Source organism: Diaporthe batatas (assembly GCF_019321695.1).
Source record: "Diaporthe batatas strain CRI 302-4 chromosome Unknown Contig00003, whole genome shotgun sequence".
NCBI lineage: Eukaryota > Fungi > Ascomycota > Sordariomycetes > Diaporthales > Diaporthaceae > Diaporthe > Diaporthe batatas.
The window spans coordinates 1361393-1388007 of NW_025408550.1; the positions used below are offsets into that span (position 1 = coordinate 1361393).

The window sequence follows — 26615 nt, forward strand, 5'->3', positions numbered from 1 at the left end:
CTACAGGAGGACAATTGGTCGCCGTTTTGTTTCCACGAGCAAACAAAACAACGCCATGCATGTACGCTGCCGTTGTGGGGCTGCAGAGAATGCCCAGGTGCCGAGCGGATATGCATGTATGGGCATTGAGAAAGTTTATTCCCGAGGTAACCTATCAGAGGGGCATCCCCAGTTACCAAGTCGTTTGAGCCCCTCTTTGCTGTAAACAGTATAGTAGGTGGAGGGGTTTGCAAGTGATTGTAGTCCGGTGAATGAATGCGGTGAATATGGTACGTTTCCTGGAAGTGAACTCCCTCGTTGGCGCCCGTTTGACGTCCCGCCTACTTAATCTCTGCCAGGACCTTGATCTCAACCGACACAACACGCTGAATTGGACTTCAAGAATGCTTCCCGCAAAGATACCTTTCAAGTATCCATTCACGATGGGATCTTGGACCTCTGCTATCGTCGAGGTAGCGGTTCTACTCTTGATCTTCGCTCAACTCCTCGCACTTGCACCTGTCGCCACGCCCGTTCTATCGATCACAATGGCGATCTTCGCAGGAATGCCGCGCTCCCTAGCCCTCACCCCTTTTGGATACCCTGTTACGGCAGTCGTGGTAGCCCGGGCGTTATTCTTGATCTTCCGAAGCTACATTGTCATTGCGCCTTTCCTGCTGCTCGCGGTCATTTCCTTCCTCCGCGCGATCCACCACTACGCCACCAAGAAGTCCAACCCCAAGGTTGACAACCAGTGCGCACCCGTCTCCGTCAACTACTTCCCGTCCCGCGAGTGCAACTACGCCTGTGGGTTCTGTTTCCACACCAACACGTCGGGCTACATCCTCCCCATCGATGAGGCCAAACGCGGCCTGCGCCTCCTCAAGGGTAAGAATCATTCCTCTCCGTCTGCTGCCCCCGGCGGTTGGGAGACCCCGAACGCGACAATTGGTAACTTGTCACAGGCTTTGGCTGACAGTTTAAACAGAGGCCGGCATGCGCAAGCTCAACATCGCGGGCGGCGAGCCCTTCCTGCACCCCAAGTTCCTGGGCGAGCTCCTCCGGTACTGCAAGGAGGACCTGGACCTCGAGAGCGTGAGCATCATCAGCAACGGCAGCAAGATCCGTGAGGCGTGGCTCCGCAAGTATGGCCGGTACCTGGACATCCTGGCGGTGTCGTGCGACTCGTTTGTCCAGCAGACAAACAAGGCGATCGGGCGCGGGGAGAACGGCCAGGGCGACGGCGATCACGTATTGCAGGGTAAGTATTATTGTTCTCCTATAACAGATCCCCATATTTCTCGCATTGGAATGTTCTTGAATACACCATTCTCCGATTCGTAGCAGGGCTAACGTCACAACTAGTGTTCCGCATTGCCGAGTGGTGCAGGAAATACGGCATCATGTTCAAGCTCAACACCGTCGTCAACATCCACAACTGGGCCGAGGACATGAGCACGCAGATCGCGGAGCTGGCGCCGTTCCGGTGGAAGGTGTTTCAGTGCCTGATCGTGGAGGGCGAGAACGAGGACGAGACCCGTGAGTACTGATCCTTCTCCTTTTTCCGCTTCACCCTCCACCATGTTTTGGAATATTCCAAACTGGAAATGATAGCAATAATAACAAGTCCTAGGGCTGCGCGATGCCACCAAGTTCCTCATCTCCCAGGAGCAGTGGGAGGTCTTCTGCGAGAAGCACAAGCACCTCCCGTGCTACGTGCCCGAGGACAACCAGACCATGGCCGGGAGCTACCTGCTGCTCGACGAGCGCATGCGCTTCCTCGACAAGGGCGACGGCCCGATGAAGAAGAGCGAGTCGCTGCTGGAGGTCGGCGTCGAGAAGGCCATGCAGCAGGTCGCCTGGGACAAGGGTGCCTTCGACAAGAGGGGTGGCATCTACGAGTGGCGCAAGCCGTTTCAGGCCCCGGGCGGTGCTGAGGGAGGTTGTGGTGGTTCTGATCAGAAGGAGTTGCAGTGGTAGGTCTGCTACGGTGCCCGGCTGTGAGGTCCTGGTTCGGCGAATCCAAGTTCTGCATCATGGGCAAATGGATCGATGGAAATTTGGGTTCCTAGACCGGGCAACGAGGTTTGCCGAGATCGGCGGCGATGCCTTCTTATTCGTCCGTTTGGGGAACTAGGGCGCGTGCTTGTCGATATCCTTGCCGTTCAACGTCACCGTCACCATCATGACTGACCTTCTTCGTTTACTTCGAAAAGTCTTCACTCTATATTAGCGAAGATAAATACACACCGAGGGACTTCTCCCTGGATGATAAGATTCTTGTGCTCACCGTCATTCAATCTTTCGACCATTATGGTCTCGTAATTAAAAATGTCACAAACCGAGACAATCTCACTGCGTGAAGCCACACCTCCCACGTTCGGCAGGTTGGATATCCAGACAGAGGAACAAGGAAGCACTGGTCGTGACCTGGCTGTCCGTCATCGAAATGGCACAAAAATGAAGAAAGCCTGTGTCCTGATCGGCTCTGGCTTGATCCAACTGCCAATATGGGGTAAAGTTCCCACAATTCTCGCTCACTCGCAGATGCTTCTCGCCCAGATACTTACTCAAACAGGCTTCGCGATGAGCTACGGCGTCTTCCAGGAGTATTTCACCAGCAACTGGCCGCTTCGCGGCAGCCGCGAGTTGACGGGCGTGATCGGCACGACCTTCAACGGTATAATCTACATCTCGATGCCATTTCTGTGCGTATCCTTTCGCTCCTGTAACCCGAGAACCCGCAACAGATGACCAACACGTATCAGCTTCGCCCTCTTCACCAAGCGCTGGGCCCGCTGGCGCCAGGCCGCCGCGCTGGCCGGCAGCCTCCTCACGTGCGCGAGCTTCCTGGTGTCGTCGCTGAGCAGCTCCGCGTGGCACCTGGTCGCGACGCAGGGGGTCCTGGCGCCGCTGGGGTGCGCGCTCGTCTTCAGCCCCGTGACGCTGTCGCTGGGGGAGTGGTTCAGCAGCTCCCGGGGCAGCGACGGGAAGAGCAACAGGGCCCTCGCGTACGGCGTCACGCTGTCGTGCAAGAACGTCGTCGGCTCGGCGTGCCCGTTCCTGTTCCGCGCGCTGCTCGACAGGTACGGCTTCCGCACGGCAGTAAAGGTCTGGGCCGCCGTGGCCGGCGCGGCGGGCGTCCCGGCCATCTTCATGATCCCGACGCACCCGTCCAGCCTGGACCACGGGCGCCGCCCTGGGAGTTCGTCGTCCCCGTCGGGCGGAGAGCAGCCGCGGTCGGCGCGGAGGATCCCCTGGCACTTCCTCCGCCACAGGACCATCTACATCTACGCCGCGGCGATCCTCCTGCAGAGCGCCGGGTATGGCATCCCGCAGACGTACCTGAGCGCGTACGCGCACGACGTGGCGGGCGTCTCGCAGGCTTCGGCGACGCTGCTCCTCACCGTGTTCAACCTGCCGGGGATCGCGTCGTCGAGCTTCTTTGGCTTCCTCTGCGACAGCAGCCGGCTCCGCCTGCCCGCGGCGACCGTGACGGCCATCCCTGCTGCAGGCTCCGCGCTCGCCGCGTTCCTGTTCTGGGGCCTTGCGTGGCGCGGGAGCATGGCGCTGCTGGTGCTCTTCTCGGTCACGTTCGGCTTCTTTGCGGGCGGGTACTCGGCCACCTGGGGCAGCGTGCTCAATGAGCTCGAGGGTGAGGCCCGCGATGGTAATGAGGCCATTGACACGGGGATGATCTACGGGCTGCTCAACGGTGCGAGGGGCATCGGCTACGTTGGCGGCGGCTTGGTCGGCCTGCCTCTGCTGAAGGCTGGCGGCCAGGCATCGCTGGGGACGCTTGGCTACGGCACGACGTATGGCCCTCTGATTGTGTTCACAGGACTGTCCTCTGTGCTAGGCGGCTGGGCTGTTCTGTGGAGGTGGCACAAGCTGGTGGCTTGTCTGTAGATGTTTGTGGCGTGTTGATTCACATTCCTCGAGGCGAGTGAGCATCGGCGAGTCCTGAGAAGTTGGATGGCGTGTATCGAGGCCTCACAATCATCGTTGAAACATAATATCATTGATGACTCCGAGACCCTGCCTCTCACCACATGATTAATATCTCCCTGACAATAGTTGCGGAATAGGATGGCAATGGATGAATTGATGGGTATCACAAACAATTGGAGGTGCCCTCAAGGCTCAAGGGCCAGCCCTACTGTGCACACCACGCGACCACATGTGTCGTTATTCCCGCGTTTCCTTACCGAGAAACAAGTGCAGTGAGCGGAAGTACTGCGTGGTATAAGACACAACACGTAATAGCTTCCATCTTTGGCAGCACTAGGGGCCGCGGGTCGGTAGTATTTGTGCGCCTGTGGTTGGAGGCTTGACACCCAGAACACGACAGGCTCACTGCATGAGAGAGCGTGACGTGGGAAAAGCAACGGTTAATAAGAGCCGGGAACAAGGCGTGAGACGAGTCGATTACGTTCAATGTTGCCCTCGTATTTCCCCGAATTCCTGGATGTCAGCCCGGGTCCGGCTGGTCTGGCCGGCCTCTGGTCCCCCAGTCCCCCAATGGCACGGCTGAATGGGGAAAAAGGACCGACCTAGGCATGACTGATTGGGCGAAGAGAAAAGCAAGCCGCAGGGGCCCATGTCTGCCCAGAAGCTTGTTTGCAAAACACACTGGCCCACTGACCCGGACTGGATGCAACGTCCATCGTCCAACTCTGGGGAAGTGGGCAGTTGGGCAGGTCATGGGCCACTTGGGACAGTAATAGAGAGGGTGGACCGAGACCAAGATCCGGAATGAAGCGAGGACCCAGGTCGAGAAGGATGCATTGCAGTCTCGGTCCATCGTTGGCTTCACTCCTGCCGCTGATCAGCAAGCAGACACGCTCGGCTCCCAGCACCGTCCAAAGAGCCAATGCAAGCCCTAGGAAAACTCTTCCAGGTGTCTGTCCTAGCCGAAGCACGCTTCTGCCGCGGTCAGGAGAGGGCAAGGAGACGCCCCCCGACCAACGGCAGGCCGGGGAGTTGGAGGGAAGCTCGCACGACAGCGCCACTAGTGCAGGAACAACCTGCACATGCCTGGCGAGCATGGCCCCGATTGGGACGGCCTGGATGCGCTTGGGGGCGAGCTGTGCGCCATTCTCACGCAGGGGGCTCACGCCAGCAGGCGCCAACACACAGACAGCGACAGGAATTCCCTCCGTGGTACCCAGAAAACAAATCCCATTTAGACGCCCAATCAGGTCATGGACTGACACACACATCCACACACACACACACATGCACACGTACACGAGCTGGGGCCATTCTCTCACTCTGCAGACATCCAGCCCAGCATGAATGCATGCATGTATAGACAGTCCGATCGATCCGGGCACTCTGCCCTCCCCCCCTGTCATCCATATGGTAGTACCCTCCCACTTACATCCCATATATCCAACATATCCAACATTTGTCTCCCGCCGTGACTCTTCCCTTTGGTATTCCCTCTCCTGGCTTCCACCATCTTTGACATTTCTGGTCCATCGTGTCACAGGGTTCTTGTCCCATCAGGGAAACTACACTCGCTCATCAGTTTGCCTATAGCCGTAATAGTTCCTGGACCATCCCGATCCCATACTACCAACTGCTACTCCTGCTATTGCTTAGCTCCTGCCTCGTTTTCCCCAATACGTCACTCAATTCCACCTGGCTTGCTATACGCCACTTCTAATAAAAACAACCTAACCTTCCTCCCTCCTACACACGGACAAGAACCGGACCAAGGCCTGACTCTCGTTTTCTCCCAAGCTCTGTTCCCTCGAAAGCATCACCGAGTCCTCGTTTTTTTGGCTTTTGGACCTTGTGAACTAGAGTTTATCCCAGTTCCTGCCAGAATAACTTACACCCTTGATTGTGACCGTCCCTCGCTACTCTACTCTCGCACACACCTCAAGATGCTCGGCCAATCATCCCTCATGGCACTCGTTGCCGCCTCTCCTGCTGCATTGGCCGCATACCAGGGTTTCAACTACGGCTCTACCTTCACCTCTGGCGCGCCCAAGGTCCAGAGCGACTTTGAGGCAGAGTTCAAGACCTCCCAGGGTCTGATCAGTGCCCCAGGAGTCTTCAACTCCGCACGCCTGTACACCACAGTCGTAAGTCTCCTTTCTGCCTGGGTTGTTTTGTTTGACCTTTGTTCTGTTTTGTTTTGTTCACATGTTGCCCCCACTGTTTTACAATGTCTCGCACGCCATGCACGGTGCGGGCTAGGCTAACATGCCCATGCGCCCATTCCAGCAAGGCGGCACCGCCAACAGCCCCATCGAGGCGATCCCCGCGGCGATCAGCACCAAGACCTCGCTCCTCATGGGCCTGTGGGCCTCGGCCGGCGACGCCAGCTTCGCCAACGAGATCACCGCCCTCAAGTCCGCCATCGCCACCTACGGCTCCCAGCTCGGCGGCCTCGTCGCGGGCATCTCCGTGGGCTCGGAGGACCTCTACCGCATCTCGCCCACCGGCCTCCTCAACAAGGAGAACCCGGGAGTCGGGCCCGATGTTCTCGTCGGCTACATCAAGCAGGTCCGGGACGCCCTCTCCGGCACGCCGCTGTCTGGGGTCCCCGTGGGCCACGTCGACACGTGGACCGCGTGGGTCAACGCGTCCAACGATGCCGTGATCTCCGCGTCTGACTTCCTCGGCGTCGATGCCTACCCTTACTTCCAGGTAACCTTTTCCCCCGTTCCAGACTGCCCGCCATTCTGTCTCCATCTGTGCTAACGGGCCGCCCAAAAAGACCACAATGGCCAACAGCATCTCCAACGGCGCAAACCTCTTCAGCGAGGCGTTCGGCGCCACGCAGGCCGCCGCCCAGGGCAAGGAGGTCTGGGTGACGGAGACGGGGTGGCCCCTCAGCGGGCCCGCCGCGAACGAGGCTGACGCCAGCACGGCCAACGCCGAGAAGTACTGGCAAGACGTAGGCTGCGACATTCTGTTCGGAAAGACCAACACGTGGTGGTACACGCTCCAGGACGCGGCGCCCGACACGCCCTCCCCTAGCTTCGGGGTCGTCGGCAGCTCCCTGTCCACCACCCCGCTGTACGACCTGTCGTGCAACGCGTCGTCCCCGTCCCCTTCCTCCTCGTCCTCGTCGTCGGCGGCGGCATCGGGCGGCGGCGGCGGCGCAGCAACATCCGCAGCCGGGGGGTCGGGCGCCACCGCCGTGTCGCCCCCCGTCCCCACCGGCAGCGGCGCTGATGCGGGCTCCCCTGGTATCTCCGCGGGCGCCGGCAGCGTCGTGACCGTCGGGGGGACTGCCGCCGCGGGAGGCGAGGCTGCGACCGCGACCCTCCCCGGCACGCCTACGAACCCCACCGGCGCGGGCGGATCTGGAAACGGCGGCTCCGGCTCCGGCTCCGGCTCGGGGAGCAGCGGCTCCGGATCAGGGTCTGGGTCTGGATCTGGATCTGCCGGTGGCAACGGGACCGTCGGCGGCGGCAGCGGCTCTTCTTCCCCGTCGGCCAGCACCACTGCGGTCATCACCAACGCGGCGGCCGAGAACGTGGTCTCCTTTGGCGCTGCTTTCGTCGCGCTGCTGGCCGCGTGTGTGATCCTGTGAGCGGGCTGTTTGTGTACCGTTTTGGATTTGTTGGATTTGGGCGGCATCATCGGTTGGACTGGGAAGTGTTGAGTGCGAGGACTGCTGTGTTGCGACCCACTTCACGCCCTCTACCAGGCTCTCATGTCACGCACGAGGAAAACGAAAATGGCTTTTGATATCCGCATGATCTCCACTAGGTGACGGACAAAATAATTTGGTTATGGCGAGTGAGCCCTCCGGGGAAACATATTAGACGAGGCGTGCATTCTATGGAATGGGATGGGTACCTACCTACATGCATGGACGGAGACGGACGACTGTCTTCATTGCCGGGTGTGCACAACCAACTTTTTGGAAATACGGATATTGTGCCTCTTCCCTCCCTTGTCAGAGGAGAAAGGTGGAATGAAAAAGACAATAATTCTAAACTTTGTGCCTAAACTTTGTGCTCTGTTTACGGTCCATGTCGTCCCCGGGTGCTTGGGTGCCAATATGTGCCAGCGGCTGATATCACTCCCCATCCCCAGTCAGTGAGAAACTTCACCGCATTCAATATCCATGGAAGAGATCTATACCGCCCAATTGGTGGCACTGTCTATACCCCCTTATACCATGTCGTTTCCCTTCATTATTACGTTCTAATAACCCTTTTTTTTTTGTTTCGAATATCCCCGTTGGGGTCTACTACTCAGAATCGCTAAAGACGCTCTGCAGCTCCTTGACCTCGCCCGAGTGCTGCACCATGTCGTAGAACGTCCCCTTTGCCCCGAAGAGTTCCTTGGGCGAGCCCATCCTGTTGCAACATGTTAGCAATGTGCTCTTAAAACCCAGACCGTGGTTCTGATTCAAAATCAGGAAAGGGAGGGGGGGGGGCGGTGGAAAGACTTACTCAAGAACCCTGCCGCCACCCATAACCACGACCCGGTCATAATCCGCAATAGTCCTCAGCCGGTGCGCGATGGTGACGAGCGTCCGCCCGCCGTCCGACGGCCCGCCGCCAAAGATCTCGCGCCGCAGCACCGCCTGGATGCCGTGGTCCGTCTCGTAGTCCATGGACGCCGTCGCCTCGTCCAGCAGCATCAGCTTGGACTTGCGGACCAGCGCGCGGCAGAGCGACAGGACCTGCCGCTGGCCGTGCGAGAAGTTCTCGCCGCGCGCGTCGACGGTCGTCGAGGTGGAGAGGCCTGCCGCAGAGGAGGAGATTGCCTCTGCCGCCGGGGTGGAGATGCCGCTCAGCAGGGGTGTGTGTTCGGTCGGTGGTGTGGCGGTCCCGGCTCCTTCTTCTTGTTCTTCCTCGATATCCTTGATATCACTGGGCTTGGGGACCTCGCGGTCGCGGAAATTGAAGCTCGCGATGCCCGCACAGCTGGCTAGTGCGCCCTCGACCACCTCGGGCGCGACCTCGCCGGCCGGGTCGAGGTTGGTGCCCACGGTGCCGTTGAAGAGCACCGCCTCCTGCGGGATGATGGTCAGGGACTGTCGGAGGCGCCGCCGCGGCACGTGCGTGATGTCGACGCCGTCGTACAGGATCTGGCCCTTGACGACGTGCGTGAAGCGCAGCAGCGACAGCACGAGCGTGCTTTTGCCGGACCCGGTCCGTCCCACGACCGCCACGCGCTCGCCCGCCGCAAACTTGAGGGTGATGTCCTTGAGGATGTCCGGGCCGTCGGGGTCGTACCGGATGGTCACGTTGCGGAACTCGATCGCGCCTGTGGCGGGCCATGAAGCCGGCACCTCTTGGGGTGACTGCTGTTCGGCTAGGGTGAGGGCGGCATCCTCTGTCTTCTCCTCGGGCTCGAGCGATGCGTACTCCCTCACGCGGTGGAAGCTTTGCAGCTCCACCTCGAGCTCGTTGGCGATGCGAACCATGTAGAGAATCGTCGACGACAGGCCGCTCGCGTTGGTTAGGGAGAAGCCCACGAGGCCGGCGGGGATAAGACCGACCTTTGAGATAGCGATGGCTCCCGCGCAAGCCATGACCAGGGCGGTGACAAAGTCTATGCGCAGGCCAACCCAACGGTTGAGGTTGTAGTTGGTCTCGTTGGCGCGGTTGAATGGGCGTAACCTCTCAGCCAGTAGATTTCCAAAGCTCTTGGCTACGCCTTTGCGAGCACGGATGATCTGGATTCCTGCCATGTCGTCGTTGAATTGTGAAAAGACTGGTGATTGGGACGAGGACACCAGCCGCTTCACGACCACTGCTGTCCGTGTGTACATCTCGCCCGCCACAAGCCCAACAACGCAGCTGAACAGACCAGGGAAAATAAATATGGGCATGATGGCCGAAACGGCGCCCAGCCGGAAGACCAGCTCGACTGCTAGCTGGATGGTACCTTGGAGCATGCGGTTGAGTTGGTTGTCGAGCGACGCCATGTCTCTCGAGAACCTGTTGACAATTCTACCCGTGGGTGTATCCTGTGCGCACAAACGTTAGATGTGACAGCGATCACAGAGAGTTGAGACAAACACACCTTGAACCACGACAGTGAGACATTCATGACACTGCGGACGAACTCGGCATGAAGTCTCTTCGCCGCCTGCCAGCCCCCATTGGCATAGATCAGATATACCAGGCCGTCGACAATGAGATTTCCCGCTGATATAGCCGCGTATATTCCCAAATAAAATCCGATGTCAACGGCATCTCCACTATCGACTGCGTCCACCCAGACACTGATCCACAACGTTGTGGCTAGCAACGAAGCAGTGCCAATAACAGTAGCAATCAAGGTCAGAATGGGATACGCAGGGCCGCCAAAGTACCTCATATATTGGAAGAATGACATCCGTCCCGTTGCTCCTGTAGCTTCCATTTCCTTGGTTATGTCGTCCTTTTTTGGTTTCGGCGGCGTATCAGCAGATTTCGCTGCCTCGGCGCCATTGACGCCATTCGTTCCGTTGCCATTCGTTGTCGCCTTTGCCTCCGGTCCATCGCCCTCGATTGCATCCTTGGCGATCTGCACCGGCTTGCGGACAACACCAATATGCTGCTCCTGGCTGGTGATGATGCCGTTCTCCAACACCACGTGCAGATCGGCCTGCTCGGCGATCCACTTCACCTGGGTGACGAGTACGACCGTGCGACCCTTGAGCAGGTCACTGCAGAAGCACTGCTCCCACACGGAGGCAGTGGTCTTGGAGTCCAGCGCGGAGAAGATATCGTCCAAGAGGAGCAGAGGCGCTTTGGAGTACAGGGCTCGGGCTAGAGCGACACGTGCCTTTTGGCCTCCCGACAGGGCCGTCCCGTTCTCCCCCACCTCTGTCTCGTCTCCGTCAGGGAGTTCAGAGAGGTCCAGAGGGAGGCAGCATGCCTCGATGACACGCTTGTAACGGGTCTCCTCGAAAGGGCTGGAGAAGAGGATGTTTTCTTTGATTGACGTACTCTGGAGCCACGCTGTCTGGGAGGAAAAGGCGACGTCGTCCGGCCGTGTCACTGAACCTGATTCTTTGATGGTCTCACCCAGGATCGAAAGCAGTAACGTCGTCTTTCCGCTTCCAGAGGCTCCGAAGATAGTGTTTAATCCTCCTTCGACGAAGTCAACGGAGAGGTCCATCAACAAGAAGTCCGCCTTCTTGTTTCGCCTGAATGTGGCATTCTCGATTCGGAGCGGGCCTTCTGGGTAAGTGATCAGTGGAGTTGTGCTGGTGAAGTACCTGTTCAGGCGGTCCAAGGAAATCCAGGCATTGGTGACGTTCTTTGAAAAATAGCCAAACATGGCAATGTTGTTTCTCATAGTGGCGACAAGCGACAGAACGGTGAACGCAACCTGGGCAGTGAGAGGCTCTTTGAGCACTGATGTGTATAGCGTGAACATGACCACAAGAGACACCATTGGCATGAACTCTACCGCCTCACCGAGCAAAGTGTAAAGAATGGCGATCTTCCATAGCACCTTCTGTTCTGCATCTCGAGCAGCGTCGATTATTTTTGCCATGGCATCTTCCCAGGCGAAGTACTTGATGGCCCTGATAGAGCCGATGTACTCGGAGATCAGGGATATCCGGGCATCTTGCGTTGCCTTGACTTGGCGCTGGCTCTTGCCCATCAACTGCGCGACATATGTCGGAACAGGTATGGAGATTATGATGAGGGCGGATCCGATCAGAGCCGGCCAGCCCAGAATGGCGTAGAGGCCGACGAAAGAGATGACGACACCCACAGGGCACCCGACCCCCATCATGATAACATCTCGCGCCTGCCAGATAGCATCGATATCACCGCTCATGAGGTTTTGTAGTTGGCCCGCGTGTGTGGCCTTTTTTGCTGTGGCTTCTTGGCCCTTGGCATCATTCAGAACATCTCCTTCCAACTCCATGGAGGACATTGCACGGTGATATAGCTCCTGGGTCATGGCAGCCTTGACACGGACGATCAACCGAGTTGAGGTGAAGATGTACTGCTGGAAGAGGACGGTCTTGGTCATGGGACCAAGGAACAGGAGGATGAGCCAGATGACAGGGCTCAGAACGGCCTTGTCAGGATTGGAAAGGAAGGCTAGAAGTTGGTACATGGCGAATGGGGCCACAAGCTCGACCGCGTAGGAGGTTGCCGCGTAGAAGGACATCAGTAGCAGTTCAACGCGCAAGAAGCGCAAGACTGTCCAAAGGGTGTCGCTGCTCTTGGCGCGGGCGTCCTGGATGTTGGAGAGCAGGTACAGGGGCTCGTCATACCATGGCAGAGGCGGCAGCTCGTCCATGTCAACGGGCCTCCGGCAGCCCTTCCAGACCAGAGGAGTCAGCCACTCAAAGGTAAGGTAGAGGTTCCACCAGCTGCACGTCTCCTCTGGCGCAGGGGCTACTTTCTCCGGGGCGTCCAATATGTCGAAGATGACAGGAGACGGTGCCCATTCCCTGGGCGTAGTAATCGCAACGAGATTGGCGGCCGCGAGGGAAGCAAGTGCGCCAATTATCATGTCACCAGGCCGGTAGGTCGAGTGCATCTCCATCAGGGGCAGAACCTCGGCGGCTGCCAGCAGCAGAAGAGAGGTGCCGAGGAATAAGTTAGTCTGGTGCAGGGCGATGTGACGCCATCGCAAACCACTGGCGAGCCTGGTGAGGCCGAAGACAAATGCGCCGGCGACGAGAGCGACGTTGTACCATTGCTGTGTGTCGCCTCTGACAGCGGCTACGATAATGAATGCCAAAGCGCAGGCCCTGGTGATCTGCGAGCAGAGCTCAAAACCGACCGAGACCTGGGAGGCCTTGGCATGGTGGGCCGCGACCTTGATAGCTTTGGAGGCGCGGATGCTGGCCACGGTCCAGAGGAAGGAGACAAACAGTGTCGCAACCTGCAACCAGCCGGAGGTGGCCAGGTCGGCGACGGCTTGGATCCATGGGACGTGAGATTCGCTGCGACACAGGAGAGTTCTCGGGTCAGTATTGTTAGGTGGGAGCCAAGAACAATTAGGGCCCGGCCCGTTGGTAAAAGTAACATTGCGTGGGGGGGGGGGGTGGGGGGGGAGCCAAAAGCGAGCCACAGGCATACCTTGACGCGGAGAACAGGCTCAATCTATCGATCACAGTGCCCTGGTGAGCTGGCTGTGTTAACCTGGTGGGGATCCATCCATACTGGAAGAGAGGGACCTCGGCCATGTTGAGAGACGGCGCGGGGTGATGCTGGTGAACAGAAGAGCGAGGGAAGGAGTCAGATCCCGTGGCCCCGAAGCAGCCATATAAAAGGGACCACCAGGACCCGTGGGTAAGGTATCTTGTGCAGAGATTGTTTGATGCAGGCTGGCAGTGCACCAGAGTGCATAGTCCAGTGCACCAGAGATCAGTCACCCAGGCAGCTACATATGCATGTAAGACCTGCACCGCAAACCGTGCATGAGGACAGGGTCCTACCTGCCCTCGGACGAATTCCAGGGGTCCCTTCAGACGAGCTTCCTGAACGGGAAGAGCACCACTGATAGGACCGTTGACGGGGACTTTTGCAGGCTAACGGAGTTTCGCTAAACCCGCTACGGCGGCTCCCACCACCGTCTCAGAAAGAGGGATGGCGGGGCCGTTACCGTTTTGACTGGCTAACAAGTACCTACTTAGGTACCTAAAAGAATTTGGTACTCACTGAGATGAGATAGAATGCTTCAACACATGTATAATGAGTCATTAGAGTATTCTTCTTGCAGAAATTTGCACTTTGAGTCTAAAACCATTGGGTTTTTACACTTACCATACTAGCAGGGCGCGAATGGGACTAGGCGCCAGGACGTCGAAGGTTAGGGAGGGGGTGCTCGAACGGCCCCGGCCTATAGCCTACATATGTATACCCTCAAGAGCAAGTGCTGAGAGGCAAGCAGCCTCATTTTTTGAGTATTAGGCGCTAAAATTGCATGCTTGCACCACTATTTCTTGCACCAAAGGCAGACATGAGCCAGGAATATCACCAGAAATCTCACCAGAATAGGCTTCACAATCGAACAGGTGGATTGGCACGAGAAGTCTGAGGCTTCCTCATCAAGTATCCCTGGATAGCCACCACTACAGCACCATGTAGAGGCGGTCAGAGAAAGACCGCTCAAGATATCACGAAGGTGCCCACCAACCAAGACATGCGTGATTTCGAGCAATCATATTTTGGCTCCTCAAACTATGTTGCCCATTGATGTAATGGACATGAGACATCCTGCCCCCCATCCCACCTGGGCAGCCTCAGCTCGCACACGGCGAGCGGCATTGGTGGATTGACCAACTACCAGCGATGCGACAGTGACCTTTTGTTAGTCAATTCTCCTAGTGCACATACCTAAATGCAACCACAGCATCGCCACCATGCCCGGCTTTCGAGCCCCTGATGGCAGCATGGTTCACAACACCCTCCCGCTCCTCCATCTCAAACCTCTTGTTCTGATTCTTCAGGTAGCGCTTGATATACCACGCCATCCCGGCGCAGAGCAGGCACGCCCCGCTCATGACACCCCCTCCGGCGTAGTACCTGGGCTTCTGGCTGTCGGGGAACATGTAGGCCGTGTAGAAGTGAGCCACCCCGGCGCCCATGAAGTTGACGATCGCCAGCGCCGCGGCGCGCTTGGAGCGCGGCCGGGGCAGGGACGCGCTCACCCAGCTCACGCACAGGTTGTACGGGGAGTACGAGCCGCCGGTCATCAGGAACATGGAGAAGTAGCGGCCGCCGGTGGAGGGGACAAACATGGCCTGCTCCCGAGCGGTCAGCGACAAGTGAAACTTATACCTACGGGAGATGGTTGATGTGACTTGCCAGTATGTTTCCCACGAGGGCGAATATCATTGGGACCGCGATGTGGTACCCCCTCTCCTGCTTGTGCGAGGCATGGAACGACACCGCCAGGGACACAAAGAAGGCGAAAAAGTACGGCGGGGATGTGAGCAGTAAGGTCTTGGTGCTGTCATATCCTAGGGTTCCGACGATGGAGGGGAAGAAGTTGTTGAAGGACTGGGCGGTGATCAGGGACATCTGCAGGATGACAAACATGTACAGTTTGCGGTCACTGAGGGCTTGTTTCAGCCCCCACCAGATGGACTCGGGGTCCTCGTCTACGATTCCGGCATTTTCTTTCCGTATCCTCCATTCCTGGTCATTTCCATCAGTACGCCGGCTTGGATAGGAGCAATATTGGGTTTGTTGTTTTGGTCTAGTAGACGCGAAGAGTCCACTTACTGCGTATAGTTGCATGTCTCTCGAGAGGAAAAGGTGTTTACTCTGGAGAGGATAGTCCGTGAGGAGTGGGAGTAGAATAATTGCTATGCCCACAGTCATAGAGCCCTCGATGATGAAGAGCCATTCCTGTTTAGACCAAGTTAGCTGAAAGCCGTCTTTGGAGGCCGAGTAGGCGGAGACGAACCCAAGAAGGTCTCCCAGCAACATTCTGCATCTGCGAGGTGACTGAAGTGAACGATCAGTTTCACCATTGTGCACCAAAACGAGAGGCTTTATCATACTTCCTGCGGCTATCAGCCCGGAGAACGCCGTGGCTAACATGTTTCCGCCATAAAGTACAGCAATCCTGGGTGGTAGCTCGGCTCGGGTGTACCAGCAACTCAAGAGGAAAAACACCGCCGGTAGAAACGGGGCTGTCAGTGTTGCGTTAGTACTAAAGCCATCGGGAGGTTCGGTTCGACTTGAAGGGCTGTGCTTACCTTCAACAAGCCCAAGAATAAATCTGACAGCAGCTAGCTGGGAGAAGTTCTTGGTGAAGCCTTGGCTCATTGACACAATGCCCCATAGAGATGTGGTCAGGCAGATATAGTACGACCTGGAAATGTGTCAGCACATTAGATATTACATGCAACGACGTAGAACTGATCCTGAACTGGCCCAACGTACGGTCGGATCTTTCCGATGATTAAATTTGATGGAACTTGTGTAAGACAATCTGCGCCGAATTAGCACTCGTTGCATATGTGGTCCATTCGTGTGAAAGAGCGTACAGCCAACGTAGAACATCAATAAACATGTGTTGTATTGATCATTTGTCAGATTTAATGTGTCCGTCAGACCAACAATCTTAGCACTGGCGATATTGTTCCGATCCCTTCAGGAATGTTAGAATTCGAGCAACGCATGGACCACTATGATGCTCACAAAATGTTAAGCAGGAAGAGGATGAAGACCACTGGCAACAGTGTGAGGTCCAGCCTCCGCGTAAGCTGCCTGTTGAGCTGTGCCTGCTCGGCCTCACTCAGGTCCGCGATCTCGTCCGGCAGGGGCAGGTTATCTGGCACGAGGTCCTTCGGATCTGGAGCCTCGCAATGCGTCGCATCGTCCTTGGTCGGCGAAATTACCTCTGACATGGTGACTGGTCAGACAGATCCAGTCCCCTGAAAGAGAATCTAGAATACAGCACAGTTGAATAATCCTTCCCAGTACATTTTGGAGCACAATATGTTGTTCTTGATCCCAGCATATCATATATAGCACTTGAGCAGTGTTGTATTTACGGCTTCGGAGAGAAAGGCGAGCTCTACCCCAGATGGTGCGGGGCCCGGCTGGCCACCGCGGGCCCATAATATTCACTACTTAATACACAATGAGGCCATCTTACCACTGCAAGAATGCGGGGCCCCGCAGTCTGGAGAGCTGGGAGCACAACGTGGTATTTGGGGGCAATACTGACCCCCCTGGACGCTGAATCTCTGCACCTGGAATCAGGGCTCCGCTTCCACATAAACTCGGTAAGAAAGCCGAAAGCCTCAACTACACCGTGAGGCCTGTCCCACGGAAAAGCAGCGATTAACCACAAAGACTAGATCGGAATGGGCCAGTGCTACGATTGAGCCTTTTTCCTCCCTCGGGGGAAGGCAGATGTGTGTGCCTACCAGACTCTTGATTGATCATTCTAATCATTGAAGGCGATCTGAATGTTGTTACTTACAGCAAAGGTGATGGACAGATTCCTAATCAAAGAAAAGCAGCTTGATAGTATGCGTAATATCCAGAATGCTACCAGATTTAATGATCATCGAGGGATAAAAACCACTATTAGGCATCTTCAAGCATACCTAGGTAGGCAATTGACATGTTATATGTTCAGTGCAGTCCACAGGTGGCGGTGGGTACTTGGTGCTGGACGGGGCCCCGAATTGCCTGGCACAAACGGTGAGGCAGGATAAGCAGAGGGGAGCAATTCATATACGGGGTAGAAACGGACTGCGGCTCCGTACCAGCAGCCTCGTTGTCAAGCATGCTTATCGCATTGCACTGTAGACACACCTGGGCAGTCAGGCAGTCAGGCAGCTTTGTTCTGTAAGTGTGGTGCCTGAAATTTAGAAGATGCCCTGAAAAAGAAAGGTCTGCCTGCTTAGTGAGATGCACATTGGATGCTCGAGAAGAGATGAAACTTCTGTGGCATGCATCGACTTGAAGGGGCACGGAACGAGGCTAGATCAGACCGTCGTGCATGTCACACTCACAGAACACCGGGACGTTTGAATACGGATGCCTGGAAACTGAACAGGTACGTACTCAAGAGTATGTACCTGGGTACGCAAACAGTGGCCTTGACCTTGGTGCTGCAGGTACCATCCGTCCCGGGAGACATTCGCCTAGTACCGGAGGCGGGATGTGGGACCCGGAACCCATTGTGGCCGGGCGAGACGGTAGGATGGCAGGATGGTCAGCAGTAGCAAAGATAAGGCAAGGATCCGGATCCTGACAGCTGTATGCAAATCTACTCGGCAGTCCTATGACTCAAAGATTCTTGAGTTCCGTCTGGTGCTAGCACGGAGTGAGGATAATAGACCGACGGCACGGCACAGTCGGCAATTCCTAGATATGCAGGCTAGCCTAGACCTAAGCTGGGCTGGCCGACGTCCGCCGGTTTGACGGCTTTCGGGGGGGAAGACGGCGGCAGAAAGCAGGCTAGATTGGTGGCTTGGGGGCGAGGCGTCGCGGTTGCAGCATGGTGCGGCTCCGGACAGGCCAGGATTGGCGGCTGTGGCTTTGGTCAGTCAAACATTGGCCTACCCGATGCCTGAGCCGGGGGAGTCCTCGAAGGAGGTTCCCACTGTCTGAAGCAGTGGGGAGCCAGGTCATGTGGGCATTGTTATTGTTATGGAAGGCCGTGGATGTCTCAGATTACTGTAGAAGCCAAGCCATAGAAGCAGTATCCTCACTGCGTAGACCAGGCGGTGGGTACTCTCGGCAGAAGGTGCTTCCAATGTTCCGACCTGGCCGCCCCACCTGCCCACCAGCTAACGGTGAAAGGTGGTCATAGCTTCTCATGGATTCCCAGGGAAAATTTGGGCTCGTGCCTGACAGCACAACAGCAAAACACCTCAACAACAACAACCCTTTGCTCCTCTGGTCCTTACCCTCCTCTTCTCTCCGACCACATCTCGCCTCGTCACGCGGCGAGTCTGACAGAGAGACGTAGAGAGACGCAGAGAGAGCCCGCATCCGGTGACCTCACCGTGGCCGTCCTTTTGTCCTCGCACATGAATCGATGAGGCGCTCTGTCCCTCGCACCCGGCGCCATCCAATCGGCGTTGCGTCCTTCATCATGTGCTGCACCTAGCCGTCCAGTCTGAGCTTCATTGTCCTCCAGCAAGATGGAGTCTCTGGATGCTACCACCACCGCCGCATCGGCCCTGGCCACCGCTGTCGGTGCCAGTGTCGGTGCCGCCTCCATCAGTGCCCCCAACCCGGCACTGTCGTCGGTCATGACACGCGCCAACGATGTCGTCGTCACCCACGGCTCCTTGTCCTGGATAGGCCTCGTCGCGAGGCTGATTCTCGGCATACTGCAGCTGCTTTCCACCATCATCTACTTCGCCCTCAAGCTTACTACTATATCCATTCCTACTTTGCTCTTTAATCTTTTTTCAACGAGCCTGACGTTTACGATGAATGCTACGACCATGTACGCCCGACCAACCTGCCCCCCCTTTGCCCAATCACATCTTGACGCTTGCCTGCTAACATCTGTGACAGAATGATAATACTAGCGCTGATATTTTCTGGGATAAGCTGGGTTGTGCGGTACCGCTATCTCAACATGTACTCCCGTCTTCCGCCAGAGCCTCAGAGGAAGGAGCCCGAGGTCGAGCTCTTCCCCGACACACAGGACGGCATCAAGTCTGGCCTATCTAACTACCTGGACGAGTTCTTGAGTGCTATCAAGATCTTTGGATACCTCGAGAGGCCCGTCTTCCACGAGTTGACTCGTAGCATGCAGACAAGGAAGCTGATTGCCGGCGAGACTCTCAACCTCGAGGACGAGCAGGGCTTTTGCTTAGTCGTCGATGGTCTTGTCGAGATCTTTGTAAAGTCTGCACGGGCCAGGGCTGGGTCTAACAGCGTCGGTAGCGACGGCTCCTGGGACTCGGTCAGTGACGCCGAGGATGGGGAGATGCACCGCCCCGGCCAGCAGCGATACCAGCTTCTCACCGAGGTGCGGAACGGCGCACCCATGTCTTCACTCTTCACTATCATGTCTCTCTTCACCGAGGACGTCAAATTACGGCATGCCGATGACGAAGCACCCATGCCTAACACCGCCGCCTCTCATGACGGCCATTCCAGGTTCCCCTCGGCTGCTGGCCTCGAAAAGTCCAACGACACTCCCTCTTTTCCAGGTACACCAATGTCAGAAGGTCCCCCGAGTGGTGTTCGGGGCGTTCGTCTTGAGGATCCCGCCAATTTGCAGCCTGGTTCTGGCGCATTGCCGAGGGTGCCACCTATGTCCCTTGACGATAGCAATCTTTCAACTCATGATTTCCCTCGGCACCACCAGCTCAAGACTAGGCCAGGGATCAAACGGGTGGGGACCAGCTCGGTTCATCCAGATGTTATCGCAAGGGCATCAGTGGATACCACGATTGCCATCATCCCAGCCAGTGCATTCCGACGCCTAATTCGCGTCTACCCCAAAGCAACCTCTCACATTGTGCACTTGATCCTCTCTCGTTTCCAGCGGGTCACGTTGGCGACAGCTTTCAGCTATCTCGGCCTGGGCGGTGAAGTCCTCCAGACGGAGAAGAACATGATCAAATACACCATCTGTCAGCTCCCGAATCAGCTTCGAGGAGACCCATTGGAGCGCCTCAAAGAGAAGTTCAAGCGAGAACGTGAGCGAATCGGGGAGGGAGAGGCTGGCAAAGGCATCGCACTGCACAACTCCATGGCGGGAAGTCGGCGCCGGACATCCTCGACAGCAGGCTTGCGGAAAGAGGCCGTGTTGCACGCTATGAAAGGATCTGTGGTCACCTCAACCATATTCCCCCCTCAGCAGCGGAGTTCAATCGATACGCCGAGCCCTGGTGATCTCATGGCTACCATACAGCACGCCCGAGGTGGCGGACGCTTGCCAAGGCAGATCTCTGCTCCACGTCAAGATCCCGCTCAACCGTCTGAGGCACAGCGGAAGGAAGGAGTGTCCCCTCTGGCAGAGAGAACCTTCAACCCTTTCGCGAGCCAGCGCATTTCTCTCGGAAAGAGGGAGCAAGTCGACGAGGATAACGTGTTCCGAGAGTCCATCTTGGAATGCATGTTCAAGGCCATCGGTCTAGAATCAAGTGGCACGCCATCTCGGGGAACCGATTCGGTTGAAGCCTCTCCTAGGCTTGTCTCATTCGATTCACGCCGCCACAAAGCAATCTTTTCCAACAATGCCTTCGGCTTCATGGACCCGTTTGATGCCTCAGTCGATGGTGACACAGAGTCTGTGACCTCTAGTGGGCTCGCCCCGCACGCCTCCCCCGGCCCTCATGCTCTCGCCCAAGACATGAAGCATGAACTGGAAATCGTGTTCTTCCCGAAAGGGTCTGTCCTCGTTGAGCAAGGAGAACGAAATCCTGGCCTGTACTACGTCATTGATGGCTTCCTTGACATGTGCGCTTCCTGTGAGGAGAAGCCCAGGGACATCTTGCACAGCTCGGGCGGAGAAGCGACTGACATACCGGATGGATCCTTTGCACATCGTCGCACGGCAACAGCCGCCTCGGAATTCACAGCGCCTGACTTTGGCCAGGGTGGCTCAGATGCCCGTAAGAAGGGCGCTGCCCGAAGGAGCGTTGCACTGATCAAACCGGGGGGTCTTGCGGGCTATGTTGGAACGGTGTCTTCCTACCGATCGTTCATCGACGTCGTCGCAAAAACAGACGTCTACGTTGGATTTCTTCCTCGTGCGTCGCTGGAAAGAATCGTGGAAAAGTACCCCATCGTACTTCTGACGATGGCCAAGAGGCTGACCAGCCTGTTGCCGCGCCTGATCCTGCATATTGACTTTGCACTGGAGTGGCTCTCGGTCAATGCTGGTCAGGTCATCTTCCATGATGGCGACGAAAGCGACGCGATCTACCTCGTGCTGAATGGTCGGCTGCGTCTTGTTGAGGATCGCAAGGATGGCGGAGTCTCTGTGAGGGCGGAGTTCGGCCAAGGTGAGAGCGTCGGTGAGCTCGAGGTCTTGACAGAGTCAGCTCGTACTGGGACCCTCCACGCCATCCGAGACACAGAAATTGTCAAGTTTCCACGCACGCTGTTCAACAGTCTGGCACAGGAACACCCCAGCATTACGATCAAGATCTCCAAGATGATTGCTTCAAAGATGCGCGCATTTGTTGACGATCCTGTGGTATCAAAGGACGGCTGGAGCCGAACAACCGTCAACAAGAGCTCGTCTACGCTCAACCTGCGAACTGTTGCGGTCCTGCCGGTGACTGCGGGTGTGCCAGTGGTTGATTTCGGGAATCGGCTCATGTCTGCACTTCAGCAAGTTGGAACTCGCAACGGCGCTACGGTTCTGAACCAGTCCGCCATTCTCAACCACCTGGGGAAGCACGCCTTCAGCAGGATGGGAAAGCTGAGGCTATCTCAATACTTGGCGGACCTGGAAGAGAAGTTCGGACTTGTCGTCTACGTTGCTGGTAAGCTCTTTCACTGTTTCCTTAATGTCGATCGGTTTTCAATCTGCGTAATGATGAGAAATTCACAGTCCAAAGGCCAGCCAGCCGGTGATGGTTAACATTAACTCTAATTTTTTCCTGAACACAAAACACACACATACTCTTTGTCAACTTTATCCACATTGAGCCTCACATTTGCTAACACGCATGATGTGACCAGATACGAGCGTCAATTCAGCTTGGACACAGACCTGCATTACCCAGGCCGATTGTATCCTGCTAGTTGGTCTTGGGGAGGGGTCACCTGCAGTCGGAGAATATGAACGCTTCATGCTGGGCCAGAAGTCCACCGCACAGAAGATTCTGGTTTTGCTCCATGCCGAAAGATACTCTGGGTCTGGCATGACGAGAGCTTGGCTGAAGAACAGAGTATGGATTAATGGCGGACACTTCCATGTTCAAATGGACGTCGGACGCGAGAACCTCCCTCTTCACCCTCGGGCCAAGCGACTTGGTCTCAACATCAAGGAACGGGTCCAAACATTGCAGGCCGAGATCCAGAAATACACGTCGAGGAAGGTCCGATACAGCCCTGTGTATGCGCCAGACGCACCCTTCAAAGGCGATTTCCACCGCCTGGCAAGACGACTCTGCGGCAGATCCGTTGGCCTTGTGCTTGGTGGAGGAGGAGCACGAGGAATCGCGCACGTCGGCATCATTCGAGCGATGGAGGAAGCTGGCATTCCCATCGACGTCGTCGGTGGCACCTCTATCGGCTCTCTGGTTGGTGGTCTATATGCTAGACACGCGGACGTCGTCCCCATCCTTGGACTGGCAAAGAAATTTTCCGGTCGTATGGGCAGCAAGTGGAGGTTCGCGCTAGACCTCACCTATCCCTCGGCCTCCTACACCACGGGGCACGAGTTCAATCGGGGTATCTTCAAGATCTTCGAGAAGACGCAGATCGAGGACTTTTGGTTAGAGTTCTACTGCAATACGACCAACATCAGCAAGAGTCGGGCCGAAATCCACACGAGCGGGTACGCATGGCGGTACATCCGGGCCTCGATGTCTCTAGCTGGCCTCCTCCCACCTCTTTGCGACGAGGGCAGCATGCTTCTGGATGGTGGCTACATTGACAACCTGACGGTATCGCACATGAGGTCACTAGGGGTGGACACCATCTTCGCGGTGGATGTTGGGTCTCTTGACGACGATACTCCTCAGTCATACGGCGACACGCTCTCGGGGGCGTGGGCATTCTGGAACAGGTGGAACCCGTTCTCGTCGACGCCGAACCCGCCAACGCTGGCCGAGATCCAGGCGCGCCTCGCGTACGTGTCGAGCGTCGACGCCCTCGAGCGGGCGAAGAACCTGCCGGGCTGCATCTACATGCGGCCGCCGATCGACGACTACGGCACGCTTGACTTTGGCAAGTTTGACGAGATCTCGCAGCTGGGCTACAAGTACGGGAAGGAGTTCCTGCAGGACCTCAGGGAAAAGGGCATGCTCCCACTTAAGGAGGAGAGGGAGGCCAAGGAGGCGCTGAGGCGGACGATGGCGCCCCGCAGGGCGAGTATCTAGAACTAGAGCCAGAGCTAGACGTGCACCTTGGACCCGGTGGAACTGAGCATCGAAGCTTTTGGTATCACACCGCCACGTGTGCTTCATCGTGCCTCTTATTGTTATAGTGTATGTGACCATTAGGTTCTGACAAATTCCATATATTCGCCTCCCCATCCGTACCTGGATCTGATTGCCGCTGTTGAAATACCCTGCTAAAGGTCTTGGGCTTGGGTATCATCCAGTTTGTGTCCTCGACGTGCATTTCATGTACACCTTTCCTGAAGGACGACCTGCTCCCACACGGTCGAAGGTCGGAGGGGGGAGTTGATTGTCCGTCGGCCTCCCCTTGGCATCGCACAGGGAAATGTCGTATGTAGCCAGGAAGAGAACGGTCGGTACCACGATATTCAATTTCGCAAACTATGCAGTGCTTCGTCAGCGTGTGACCTCAAATCAGTCTCAAGGGATCGATCGCACATACCCTCATGGCCGCTGCAAGAGTCGATAGTGTCAGTACAGTCTCGGAATCGCCTGTTTCGTGTTATGGCATGTGTAGGGCAGGACACTCACGACATGGATGGTTCCCGGACCCCCACCCCAGAAAGGCGTGAGGCGTCGCGGCGCCTTCGGCCCTGGCCTTATCGTGTCGGGTCGGGTCCCATTCGTGAGGGTCTTTGTAAATCTGCGGATCCATGTGGACGTCCTGGGCGGCATAGACCTGATTGCCAGACTAATATCAGCAAAGGGCTCAAGCTGGGACCGGGCGCCCGTGGTTTGAGTGTCTACCACGTACTGCGAGGGCATCCGGTGGTATGAACGACCCGGTATCCCCGACTGGGACCTTCTTGCCGCCGATGTTTCTCCTCACCAGAGTCCCCGACATGGTGAACCGCATCGTCTCCCTCATGGCCAACTCCAGGAGGGGGAACTCGGCTTCCCAGTCCTGGAGCGTGAGGCGGTGCAGGATCTCCACGACACCCTCGCCTGGTTTTGGCCTGTGATTTCTTATGGCCGCGTCGACCTCTGCCGTCAGCTTCGCCTTCCAGACCGGGTGCTGGGCCAGGTAGCACAGGTTCCACGAGGCGTTGATGCTCGTGTTGAAGACGCCGGCGAGGATGCCGCCGATGATTGCCTGTAGACTGTTAGCTGTCACTGTCCCGTCTAGTCTGAGGAGGAAGGATTGAGACACGTGCCAAGGCGATTATAGGGTCGCTAATGCCCTGCTCCATCATCAACTGCATCGCATCCTTCTCTATCCTGCCGGTCTTGCGCCTCTCCGAGATGTACCCGTGCATCAACCAGTGCAGCCTGGAGTAGCCCCAGAGGCGCCTGAGCTTGGAGGGCGTGGGCAGCAGCGGGAACCAGATGTCGAAGAGGGAGCTCTCCTCCAGCGGCTTGTACACCTCCCTCGTCCTGGCGACCAGGGCCGGGCTGCTGGCGATGTCGTGTGTCCCTGACATGCGGTGCGTGAGCCGGTATATCAGGGTGCCCATCGTGTCGACCGGGTCGATGATGCCCGCGGGGCCTATCCCCTGGACACACTCGTCGCTGTCGTTGACGAGGTGGTGGAGGTTGAGGGTTATCTGGTCGTCGTGTGTGCACTTCTTGTAGACGAGCATGGCGGTGCGGGCAACGCTGTTTGTGAGCCCGTCCACGTTCAGGAAGCTTCCGAACAAGACAAGGAATCTTTTCCCAAAGGGTCAGTATCCATATCCGATTCACGACCGGCAATGGAGCCCGACTTACCCAGCAAGAGAATCAAGCCCCCTAGAAGTAAGGTACGCAGTCCGCGCCGCCTCGCCGGAAATCGCGACTACGTGGCTCGAACCGTACCAGAAGCTGAACTGCCGGCCAGGGCTCTCGTCCCTCCCGAGCTGGAGGTATTCCGCCCTGGACCTCCAGAACTTGGGGGCCTTCCAGCTCGTGAGGTGTCCCTTTGCGAACCCTGGCGCGTCACTTGGTGGGTTCAGGCGGTAGAGGAGGGGCCTGACGGCCATCAGGACCAGGACGGTCGCCATCGCGGCCAGCAGGTTGTCGGCATGGCTTGGAAGCGCTGCCAGGCTGCTTATGAGGATGGCCATGATAATTTCCCAGGGTCAGTTACTGCACAGATATTGCGTCGCTTGGGGTGAGCGATGTCTGCCTTCGTGGAAAAAAGCGTAGCACGAGCGGAACATCTGTGGAATTAAGAAGCTGATAGCTAGGCGATGGGCGGGAGTGTAAGCACAGGAGGGGGCAGAGAAGATCTAATCTGCACATGCATGATTTCTGGGAAGGATCAACTAGCACTGTTAAGTTTGCAGCAAATCTTGAAGCGGATACGTTTTCCGGAGCGTGAATCAATAGCCAAATGCACAATGGTATAGGACGTATGTGGAGCATGGAATCTTCAAAGTCAGCTTGACTATTCCTCTTGCATGTTATCCGGCTGACGGGCGTGTATCCGCTCATCAGGGCACTCCACTGGGCACGATGCCAAATGCGAGATCAAGTGCGAGACCATTTCCATGTTGTATTGTGTTCTTTAAAGCCTAGGAAATGTCAAGAAATGCTTGAAACCCCACCTGGGCATCTAGGCGCCTTTGATCCACGAGATACTGGCACGATATGCTTACTGACAGTTTCAACTTAAGCCGAGAGCATTGTGGATGTTTCAGGCTCAGTGCCTACACCACTTGACATTTGCATCAAACCGCCCATCTAATTCACAACTAGTAGTACTGGTTTAGGTAAAATAGACTATCATGTCGTTATATCTCACCAACCGAAACATGGGAGCGTTCGAGTCAGCAGCTCACACTAGGCTATTCCACGCGGGCACGTTTGATGCAGAACGTAGTCTGACGCAGGTGGGTTGTACGAGGCAGGTCAGGCGGACGCCCCATGCATTAGCTGAGTGGCCAGCTTTGTCGAAGCTCATGGGCACACCCGAGACCAAAGAATAGCCTGCATTTCGGGTGTCACAGGAATTTGGGTGGTGCCCTGAGTGCGTGCATCGTACCTGATCCTCCCCTCGCGCGTGTGTGTTGTAACTTGAGGCGTGTGTGAGGGTAAAATGTGCACACGTGTCGTACAGCTGGGCGCAGTCACCGTTTAATTCGCGTCAGGAAAACACAGTCGGCATAATGGGTCTTGGTGATACAATACTTCTAGGCCTTTGTCGCGGGGTCCTGGGGTACGTCATTCTCGTTCCCGGGACCCCTGGCGGTGGTCA

The 26615-nt window shown here is 56.7% G+C and overlaps 7 protein-coding genes across 7 annotated transcripts; 4 read left to right on the forward strand and 3 right to left on the reverse strand.

The window, feature by feature from the left end:
* Positions 1-251: 251 nt before the first annotated feature.
* Positions 252-1959, forward strand: KVR01_003806 (uncharacterized protein; the record flags this gene model as incomplete). Its single annotated transcript, XM_044789226.1, has 4 exons — positions 252-867; positions 968-1240; positions 1345-1518; positions 1613-1959. 4 exons carry the CDS (start codon positions 252-254, stop codon positions 1957-1959), a joined length of 1410 nt encoding a protein of 469 aa, XP_044648821.1.
* A 351-nt stretch (positions 1960-2310) lies between these two features.
* KVR01_003400 (uncharacterized protein) lies at positions 2311-3888 on the forward strand (the record flags this gene model as incomplete). Its single annotated transcript, XM_044794762.1, has 3 exons — positions 2311-2494; positions 2558-2687; positions 2748-3888. The coding sequence occupies 3 exons, from the start codon at positions 2311-2313 to the stop codon at positions 3886-3888; spliced, it is 1455 nt and encodes a 484-aa protein (XP_044648415.1).
* A 1343-nt stretch (positions 3889-5231) lies between these two features.
* Positions 5232-7941, forward strand: KVR01_003725 (uncharacterized protein). Its single transcript, XM_044789749.1, has 3 exons — positions 5232-6074; positions 6217-6642; positions 6713-7941. Exons 1-3 carry the CDS (start codon positions 5874-5876, stop codon positions 7532-7534), a joined length of 1449 nt encoding a protein of 482 aa, XP_044648740.1. The 5' UTR covers positions 5232-5873; the 3' UTR covers positions 7535-7941.
* Positions 7921-13135, reverse strand: KVR01_002186 (uncharacterized protein). Its single transcript, XM_044782269.1, has 4 exons — positions 13002-13135; positions 9988-12865; positions 8406-9931; positions 7921-8309 (listed from the first exon to the last, which is right to left on the reverse strand). The coding sequence occupies exons 1-4, from the start codon at positions 13106-13108 to the stop codon at positions 8201-8203; spliced, it is 4620 nt and encodes a 1539-aa protein (XP_044647201.1). The 5' UTR covers positions 13109-13135; the 3' UTR covers positions 7921-8200.
* Positions 13136-14248: 1113 nt separating this feature from the next.
* On the reverse strand, positions 14249-16285 carry KVR01_002329 (uncharacterized protein; the record flags this gene model as incomplete). The annotated part of the gene is made up of 5 exons (XM_044792347.1): positions 14249-14668; positions 14748-15278; positions 15417-15747; positions 15865-16026; positions 16077-16285. 5 exons carry the CDS (start codon positions 16283-16285, stop codon positions 14249-14251), a joined length of 1653 nt encoding a protein of 550 aa, XP_044647344.1.
* Positions 16286-18272: 1987 nt separating this feature from the next.
* KVR01_003302 (lysophospholipase) lies at positions 18273-23574 on the forward strand. Its single transcript, XM_044795000.1, has 3 exons — positions 18273-18852; positions 18924-21856; positions 22056-23574. Exons 1-3 carry the CDS (start codon positions 18542-18544, stop codon positions 23417-23419), a joined length of 4608 nt encoding a protein of 1535 aa, XP_044648317.1. The 5' UTR covers positions 18273-18541; the 3' UTR covers positions 23420-23574.
* A 368-nt stretch (positions 23575-23942) lies between these two features.
* Positions 23943-25482, reverse strand: KVR01_003687 (uncharacterized protein; the record flags this gene model as incomplete). Its single annotated transcript, XM_044783591.1, has 4 exons — positions 23943-24119; positions 24195-24533; positions 24595-25087; positions 25148-25482. The coding sequence occupies 4 exons, from the start codon at positions 25480-25482 to the stop codon at positions 23943-23945; spliced, it is 1344 nt and encodes a 447-aa protein (XP_044648702.1).
* Positions 25483-26615: the final 1133 nt, after the last annotated feature.

Excerpts from the sequence above, each read along its gene's own strand:
- KVR01_003302 (XM_044795000.1), top strand. The coding sequence starts at position 18,542 with ATGGAGTCTCTGGATGCTACCACCACCGCCGCATCGGCCCTGGCCACC. Across the intron at positions 18,853-18,923 it reads ACGATGAATGCTACGACCAT|AATGATAATACTAGCGCTGA; the intron begins GTACGCCCGACC and ends CATCTGTGACAG. Across the intron at positions 21,857-22,055 it reads ACTTGTCGTCTACGTTGCTG|ATACGAGCGTCAATTCAGCT; the intron begins GTAAGCTCTTTC and ends TGATGTGACCAG.
- KVR01_002186 (XM_044782269.1), bottom strand. The coding sequence starts at position 13,108 with ATGGCCGAGGTCCCTCTCTTCCAGTATGGATGGATCCCCACCAGGTTA. Across the intron at positions 12,866-13,001 it reads AGCCTGTTCTCCGCGTCAAG|CGAATCTCACGTCCCATGGA; the intron begins GTATGCCTGTGG and ends CCTGTGTCGCAG. Across the intron at positions 8,310-8,405 it reads GGTGGCGGCAGGGTTCTTGA|GATGGGCTCGCCCAAGGAAC; the intron begins GTAAGTCTTTCC and ends ATGTTGCAACAG.
- KVR01_003725 (XM_044789749.1), top strand. The coding sequence starts at position 5,874 with ATGCTCGGCCAATCATCCCTCATGGCACTCGTTGCCGCCTCTCCTGCT. Across the intron at positions 6,075-6,216 it reads CACGCCTGTACACCACAGTC|CAAGGCGGCACCGCCAACAG; the intron begins GTAAGTCTCCTT and ends CGCCCATTCCAG. Across the intron at positions 6,643-6,712 it reads ATGCCTACCCTTACTTCCAG|ACCACAATGGCCAACAGCAT; the intron begins GTAACCTTTTCC and ends CCGCCCAAAAAG.